Here is an 8,882-nt window from a genome sequence, read left to right as displayed (position 1 = left end):
CTTCTAAATTTACTTGATGAGAGGAGAATTAGGGAGAGAGTCGTCTATCTTGAGGACTAGTATATACAAGAATGATATTTTGTACATTCTTACTCGGGCAACGGTGGGGCGACATTCCACGTGGACGATTTGACACGATCAAAATCAAATTATTTTAATTCCTCGTTTATCTACATACAACTTTCTTCTCTCTACTACATGTAAGTCTCTCTCCTATATATAAGATGGTATTAATTTTTACAAACTAACACCAAGATAGAACTAGTATTTAATGATTAGCTCCAATGTTCTAATTTGTAAAGATCAACACCATCGTGTTGGTGTTGTATTATGTAAACCAATATTAATATGGTGCAAACCAACTCCAATAGTTATGTTAATCTTCTATTGATATTGGTCTTTGTGATGATTTTATGTTGGTACTGGTTTTAAAGACCAACGCTAACAATTGGTGCTGGTCATCTGTTGATGTTGGTATTTAAAAGATTGACACCAACACTAATACTAATTTGCACAAATCAATACCAATATTATGTAAATCAGCACCAATATACTGGTGTTGGATTTTAAAGACTAACACCATGTGTTGATCTTCAAAGATCAGCTTCATCTTAATACTGATTTAAAAAAATTAGTATCATCTTATATGTAGAAGAGAGAAGAGAGTTACATGTAGATAAAAAAAATTTAAAAAAATTTATTTTAACCACGTCAATTTGCCCACGTTGGACGTTGCCAAGTCAGATCAACCCATTTCATTCTTGTGCCAAGCCAAATATGATAGAGTTCATTACGGGCTATGTCGAGCGCGACCAGTGACATTAAAAATCCATGGATGGCCTGGCTGGACCTATTTGACACCAACAGCCACCATCTCCTCTGCTTCTTTCCCTTGTCTTTCTCTCTTTTTAGCTCAGGCCTCATTCTGTCCGATCAATCTCATTGCCCACGTTGGAGAGCACTTCATGGGGAGGCACTCTTGCTGCTACAAGCAGAAGCTGAGGAAAGGCCTGTGGTCGCCCGATGAGGACGAGAAGCTCTTCAACCACATAACCAAGCATGGCCATGGATGTTGGAGTTCTGTCCCAAAGTTTGCAGGTATATCTCCACCCAATTCTGTTTGTTTATTCGTGGCCTTTTCGTTGTAAAGAAAGAATCATCGAGGGGAAGCAATGGAAAATCTCAGGTTTGCAGAGGTGCGGGAAGAGCTGCAGGTTGAGGTGGATAAACTACCTGAGGCCTGATCTCAAAAGAGGCATGTTCTCAGAGGAGGAGGAGGGGCTCATAATTGAACTCCATGCAGCGTTAGGCAACAGGTGCATCAGATTAACGCATCAAATTTCTTCCATTTCTGTGACATTTGACATCTTTTTTCCGCTCTGTGTTCAGATGGTCGCAGATTGCCTCAAGGTTGCCTGGAAGAACCGATAACGAGATCAAGAACTTCTGGAACTCCTGCATCAAGAAGAAGCTGAAGCAGAATGGCATTGACCCTGACACCCACAAGCCACCCAAAGAGGATAACCCCCACAAGGATGAGCCAGTCGCTCCATCAATCATCGAGAATTCAGATTTGTCCAACTCCGGGACGTCCGAAAGCCAGTCCTTGAGCCAGAGCCTGCCGCTCCGGTTTGAGCAAAGCGACATGGCTCTGAATGTGATTCCTGAGTTCAGTACTGGCTACAACAACGACAACACTCTCACTTCAATTATGAATCTCCCTCAAGATGCTTCATTTCAGCCTTTCCAGTACTTGGAAGGTGGTATCGATGTTAATCCGAGTAGCAGCAGTGGGAGCAGTGGGAATAGCAGCAGCGCAATGCAGTTGCAGAGCTACTTTCCATGGTCAGAGTTGCTGCCCGATGGAGGTGCTGAAATCCACATCGGAGATGAGCCAGAGGACCTCAAGTGGTCAGAGTACCTCAATGGCACCATTCGATGCATGTACGGGATGCACAAAGATAGCAGCATTTGAATTCTTGGCACCGTGATTGAATAATTGAAAGACGTGTTGAATTTGTAAGGTGTGTGAATTGCGTGCCGTAGATTTTTTATTTTTTATCCTCCTCATGTACAGAAGGACTACTCATCATATCACAGTTCTTAGCTATGTGAACTTTGAACTTGGCAGAAAATAAAAGCCTTCTGCTCTGGCAGATTGATGTTGCTTTTCCTTTCTTTTCTTTTCTTTTCGATGACTTAACAAGGAGAATCTTTGTGTTAAGGTGAGTCTGCATCAGTTTCCTACTTCATAAACAGCAGCATTCAAGTGATGGGATTGATGTGTATCTGAAGAATGCTATTGCCAGTCAACCTGGTGCAATTATGCGAAGACAAGTGCATTCGGCTTTCTACATGTACCTTCTTCACTGCTGTCTTAAGACCAAACAAAAATAACAATAAAAAAAATGTGCGAATTGGAAGGATGAATGTTTAGGTCGTGGAGGAGGTTTCCTGGTTGCGTGTTGCATTCTGCCATTATCAATGGAGACTTCTAGTGTCGTGATTTTTTATTAAATGTATATTCCGAAGCATCGAATACCATTGACTTTAAAGACAAGGACAGGGAAGGAACAATAAGATAGTGATGAAAGAATGAGGAAGAACAAGGTAGCGAGTTCTCGAGCATCGCCAAGTCGATCTATGCGGCTCATTTCACATGGGCAAAGCATGTGAGCTCAATAATTAGATCACAGAATCTAATTATTGTAGCATAAAGATGGTTAACAATTTCTCACAATTCAAGAGGTAAATTACAGATCAATTTATTTATAATCGACTGTCAAATACCTACAAGATGGAAGAAGTTTATGTAATCTAATTATGGAGCTGGTTTAGGGGGTGCCATCAGAATTAGACGAGTCGTCTTCCTCCCATCAGCAGCATCATTTGGTTAAATTAAACACAGCATCGTTTAATGTTAATCGTAAACTTTGCAGCTAAGTTAGTAGCTGTTGTACCTACCAAACTTGCAGGTCAATATCTATGATAACAACTTTGCAAACAGTCACGTCAGTCATCCAATTTCCATATAAAGTGGTAGCTAGGGAGGTAATGCAACAAAAGATAGAAGAGATATCAGCAATTGATCAAGGCGCATTATGAAATTTTTAAAAGACCATCTAATTTTCAGAGAGCACTCATTTCGCATTTTTCTTCTTCTGCGGTATTATATTCAAATAGAGCAATGATATGGTTAAGAAAAAAAACTCAAAGAAAAGCTCAAGGATAGACACATAAAGTCATGGTCCATTATTTCATTTTTTGTGGATTCCATCACTTTATGTGTCTATCCTTGAATTTTTCCTTGAATTTTTTTTTTAAACATATCATTTTTCATTCAAATAACATTGATGCTAAATTTAAAAGAACCATATTGATTTTCAAAAAATAGTAATATAGTGGCGCTATATATATTTCAAATGTTAGCACCACTTAATAGTGCTAGTTTTAGAATTTATACACAACCAAAGTAATGATTTTTGACAATCAACATGACGATGACGATGACGTTGATTTTTAAAAATCAATACTGTGGTATTAATTTTTGAGATGCAGTACCATAATAATGTTGTTATTTAAAATTTAGCACCATAATAGTGCTACAATTGGAATATATATGTTCGAAAAAAAAATTTCTTCTACTTTCTAACTGTTCTTAGATATGGACTATGAACAACCTATAAAATAAATATAATCATCTTTCTACTCCAATTTAAAAAATTTAAAAGTTAATTACGTCTTTTAAATTTTGCAACTTTAAATACGCGTCGGTATAGATTTCATCCTATTCTTTCAAATTTTCACTTCCATCTGATTAAAAGTTTGATAATGGAGTCCATGGTGTGAGTCGTGTGACTGCAGCGGCTAATTGGGCCTAGTTGGGTCGCAGAGGCTAAACCCGGTTTGTTTTGAATTAACGGATCATTCGAAGTCCGAATCGCACTCAAACTGCCTAGTCTGCTAGGGTTCGGTTCGAGTCGATCCGGTGGACCTTCGGATTGAAAGGGAAGGAAGACGGGGGTTGAAGATCACAGGAGCCCAGAATGAGTCTGTGAAGCGGGAAAGGACGAAGATAGCGCGCCTATTCTTTCCCATTTTACCATTTCCATTTCCATCACCGTCTCCTCTATCTCCTCTCCGTGATCTACACCCAATCCTCTCCGTTGAGGTCGCCATGGGGATAAAGGTAAGCTTTCACATCCATATGCCTCTGCGATTGGCAACCTCACTTACTTTGCCATGGCGTCGTTATCGCTCCCTGTCGCTTTGCTGTTAGGGTTTGACGAAGCTCCTTGCGGACCACGCTCCCAAAGCTATGAAGGAACAGAAGTTTGAGAGTTATTTCGGTCGGAAGATTGCAATCGACGCCAGCATGAGCATCTACCAGTTCCTTGTCCGTTTCTATCCCTGATGTTTAGTCTTTTTTTCTTCTTATTTTTTTGGATTATGCTTTTGGATATGCCATCCTCTTCTCGGGTTAGGGTTTAGGGTTTTAGATAGTGGCTGTTGAGCTTATATCTCCTGTTTGTACCACCCACACTTTCCTCTATCAAATTTACAACTTGATGCACTTTTCTCGCATCTAGATCGTTGTCGGAAGAACTGGCATGGAAACTCTCACTAATGAGGCTGGCGAAGTTACAAGGTGATCTTACACTTGTATTCCATTGTGTGGTCCGTGATAAATGTTAAAAGTGATCTAATTTTGAGTGAAATTTCTGCTTGGCATGTACTTGTTTATTTCTTCTTCTAACTCTTGACATTTGGTATGGCTGATAAGTCATTTGCAGGGGATGTTCAATCGAACTATCAGATTATTAGAAGCAGGTATCAAGCCAGTGTAAGTCCATTTGCATGTCTAAATATCATTTTGTTTCTCATTCAGCCACCATATTTTATTATCATCTTTGTGATGCCAGATATGTATTTGACGGCCAGCCTCCAGAGCTGAAGAAAGAGGAACTTGCTAAAAGGCAAGTCTTTACAGATTTGTCATTGTTTTCCCCCCTATTTTTCTGTTTTTTTTTGGCAAGATAATGATAATCTATAAGCTTATTTTATTCTTTAGATATTCAAAGAGGGAAGATGCAACTAAGGATTTGAGCACAGCAATCGAGGTCATTGCTTGTGCATTACAATTACCTTTATTGGGACTCTTTAGCCTGCTAGAATTTCTTTTGCCGCTTTAGTTGGTTACTTTTGTTGTTTGCAGACTGGTGATTTGGAGGGAATTGAAAAGTACAGCAAAAGGACTGTCAAGGTAATCTTTGATATTGCTATTTTATTGGAAATTACCATGAGGATGTTGTTGATTATGATGCAATCGGCGTGAAGTTAGCATGTTGATTATCTATTTCCTTCATATGTAACATAGAGTTTCTTTAAATATATTTAGAACTTTCATATTACCTTCTTGAAGAATTTGATTCCAGTAGCTTACTGTAGAGTCTTTTCATAGGTAACCAAGCAACATAATGAAGATTGTAGACGTCTCTTAAGACTAATGGGGGTGCCTACTATTGAGGTAAACTAGTCCACTTTCACTTGTTCAATTCTTTATCCTTGCACGAGAATTTGAACTAACAATGACACAATTTTGCTTTCTCATGCCAACATTTCCTAAAACTGCATGCAGTTGCTTAATATATAAGTATTTTATCACTTGTTTTAGTAGCTAACTCATCTTTCTGATCTAAAGGCACCCTGTGAAGCAGAAGCTCAATGTGCAACTCTTTGCAAAAGTGACAAAGTAAAATGATGCATTCTAACATATTATATTTTGTTTTTTTAACTTTTAATATCCTAAACATATTTCTTATTAATCTCTAGGTGTATGCGGTTGCCTCAGAAGACATGGATTCTTTAACTTTTGGGGCGCCGAAGTTTCTCCGTCACTTAATGGATCCTAGTTCCAAAAAAATCCCTGTGATGGAATTTGAAGTTTCAAAGGTATATTTATTCTGCTTATTGCTAATTTAATTACTGCATTTATTCTCATCCTTACTTTTCAGGTTCTTGAAGAACTAGAACTCACTATGGATCAGTTCATTGATTTGTGCATCCTCTCTGGATGTGATTATTGTGATAGCATTAAAGGTAAACTCGTTTATCAGATATTGCACACTCAACAAGTTTAACATACAAGTATAGTATTCTACTTGTTCACTGTTTATGAAATTTGATAACTAATGTACATTCAAATCTCTATTACGATAATGCTTGTATAGTTGAATATGGTGTTAGTGCTGCAACTGTTCCATGTTTATATTGCTCTTCCATGTCTATGTTACTCGGATTTGATATAGCGTTCAACATGAGTATGATCGCAATCTCTGACATGACCATTTTTACAAATTTGTACATGTGCTGAATAGGGTTTGAGTGCTTACTCTTAGTGTCAACTGTTTGGATGTCATTATCCAAGTTTCTATATCCAACATAGATTTGGACAGTTATTCCATGCTTTGGATTTTTTTTTTAATGTTTGATCACTGACTCTGTTTAGTTGAAGGAAATAAAAACTCTGTTTCTGCATTGGATGTTCCATGAAATAAATTATACACATCATACAGTGATGCTATTTTCAAAAACGTTTTCACAACCTTTCTATTTAATTGGCATGGCCTTTATTGATTTGTTTATGTCGTTGTTTATTATTAAAAAAAAAGGGCTGTCCAATACACGAAGCTCCCGTTATGCGGGTCCCGGGGAAGGATCCATTGTACGCAGTCTTACCTTGTTTTTCGCAAGTGGTTGCTTCCAAGATTCGAACCCGTGACCTTTTGGTCACAAAGCAACAACTTTACCATTACGCCAAGGCTCCCCTTCTCGTTGTTTATTATTCTTCCTAAAAAAAGTTTTGATCCATTACAACTCTTTCAGGTTTAATGATAGAAATTGCATCATTCTGTAAAAGCAATTTTATTCTCTTACCAAGTTTTATGCCATATTTGTACTCCTTAAAATCATGTGATACCATCCTCAGCTATGCTAGTCATCCTTTTTCATGATTTCTGCATCTAGAAGTTTTGTGTCAACAAAAACAAAATAATGTTGCTTACCTTTCTATGGTTGCATTTTCTGCTTTAGGTTCTTTTTGCATTTTTGATATGGTCTATATTTCCAGAACTCATATTTATGTGCGTAAGACATTCATTGCATTTTTATTTCTTCTCCCTAGAATGTGTATTCTTTTTACTATGTACATAATATACATAGCAGCTTTTTTTATTATTTTCTTTTGTAACTTCCTATGCATTGTTGCTAAACGAATGACTCTGTCAGGCATTGGTGGACAAACAGCTTTGAAGCTCATCCGTCAGCATAGTTGCATAGAGAATATCTTGGAGAACATAAACAAAGAAAGGTGCTCCAATTTCCACGTTCATTCATGCAAGATTTAGTTGCATCACCCTCAATTGTTGTGGTGTTGTGAAAATTAAGATCCATCAGGATTCTGATGTGGTCCTTGTGGTTTCTCTTATAAAACTTGGTATAATTATAGATATCAAATTCCTGAAGAGTGGCCTTATCAAGAAGCTCGACGCTTGTTCAAAGAACCAAATGTGATCATGGACGTTCCAGAACTAAAGTGGATACCTCCAGACGAGGAGGTAGTAATGAAAATTAATTAGGTGCTAATAAGTCCATTAGGCTTTTTTACACATTATTCCTCTCTCTTATCAGGGTATTCTGAACTTTCTGGTGAATGAAAATGGATTCAACAGTGATCGAGTTGCTAAGGTATTTGTCCTCTTCATAGTGATTTAGTCTTTGTTAATAGTTGATTGTGTAAGTCCCCATATTAAACTGTTTGCTAATCTCACCTCCTAAAATTTTCTAGGCAATAGAAAAAATTAAATCCGCCAAGAACAAATCTTCCCAGGGCCGGTAGGAATTCTTTTCTATCTTGTCTGAACTTTGGTGTTGCTTATGATCAATGTAGTCATTTTGATTTTGATTTTTTTCCAGGTTGGAGTCATTTTTTAAACCTGTTGTAAATGCATCCGCCCCCACCAAAAGAAAGGTATGCTTCGGTTGGCATCTTTTGTGTGTGCATGTTTTCCTTTATTTTTTTCCCCAAAAAAACCTCATCACATTCTAGGTTTGTCTTTTGCTATCAATTAGTGGTTCTTTAATTATACAAATGACATTATAAAAAGATTATTCTGTACTTTCAATTCTGGCACTTGCAATATTTATCAGGAGAGTGACAAAGCTTCAAAAGAAACTTCTACCAACAAGAACTCTAGAGCTGGAACTGCAAAGAAGAAAAGATAAAAAGCTCCCTCATCCCTCAAAAATTGTAGTATGTCATCCTAGCAGATAAGATCTGTTGGCTCAGATTCTAAAGATCCTAAGTTTCCTTATCATACTGTTTTGGCATATGATTCTCACTGGCTGGTCATGTTTCTGAGAACTTTGGTGCACGATGCACCTTTGCTAATTTCTAAGTGTGCTTTATGTTTTGTGTCTGACCCATTCCCAATTCAATCCATCAAAGATCTCATCAGGTTACTAATTTTTTCTCTATTGAACTGATTTGAATGACATTTAACCTTTGTTGAGTGTGTTTTGATGTATGTTGTGTGGATGACCTCTGCTATGATTAGAATGAAAATTTTGCTTGTATTGGTCATCAATGATCTTTGCTATATATGATAGGTGGTCAAAATATACAGAGAGAGAGAGGATACTTTTGTGGCTAGATAGTATTTGTTTAGTGTCATTTTATTATTATTTTTTTGTCGCCTTCAATTGTGACCATTCCAAAAGTTTAACCAGGATGACGCATTTTAAGAGGCAAACCTTCTTGGAAGGGGTAGGGCAACTATAGCCTGTTTGGTTGACATCAATAGGCAAATATTTTTTTAACTACA

At 37.4% G+C, this 8,882-nt stretch overlaps 2 protein-coding genes across 2 annotated transcripts; both read left to right on the top strand.

Moving 5' to 3' along the window:
- Nucleotides 1-801: 801 nt before the first annotated feature.
- On the top strand, nt 802-2,173 carry LOC122023030 (transcription factor MYB61-like). The gene is made up of 3 exons (XM_042581130.1): nt 802-1,098; nt 1,187-1,316; nt 1,390-2,173. Exons 1-3 carry the CDS (start codon nt 966-968, stop codon nt 1,973-1,975), a joined length of 849 nt encoding a protein of 282 aa, XP_042437064.1. The 5' UTR covers nt 802-965; the 3' UTR covers nt 1,976-2,173.
- Nucleotides 2,174-3,942: 1,769 nt separating this feature from the next.
- LOC122023020 (flap endonuclease 1-A-like) lies at nt 3,943-8,524 on the top strand. Its single transcript, XM_042581123.1, has 17 exons — nt 3,943-4,189; nt 4,280-4,396; nt 4,590-4,648; nt 4,784-4,843; nt 4,923-4,976; nt 5,072-5,120; nt 5,216-5,263; nt 5,462-5,527; nt 5,702-5,752; nt 5,833-5,952; nt 6,015-6,099; nt 7,288-7,369; nt 7,508-7,616; nt 7,690-7,746; nt 7,847-7,893; nt 7,975-8,029; nt 8,209-8,524. Exons 1-17 carry the CDS (start codon nt 4,178-4,180, stop codon nt 8,281-8,283), a joined length of 1,146 nt encoding a protein of 381 aa, XP_042437057.1. The 5' UTR covers nt 3,943-4,177; the 3' UTR covers nt 8,284-8,524.
- The last annotated feature ends 358 nt before the right edge of the window (nt 8,525-8,882 follow it).

This window comes from Zingiber officinale, chromosome 1A, assembly GCF_018446385.1.
Source record: "Zingiber officinale cultivar Zhangliang chromosome 1A, Zo_v1.1, whole genome shotgun sequence".
NCBI classification, from domain to species: Eukaryota; Viridiplantae; Streptophyta; class Magnoliopsida; order Zingiberales; family Zingiberaceae; genus Zingiber; species Zingiber officinale.
The sequence above is the reverse complement of the archived record's forward strand: the minus strand, read 5'-3'. Positions and strand labels throughout refer to the sequence as shown.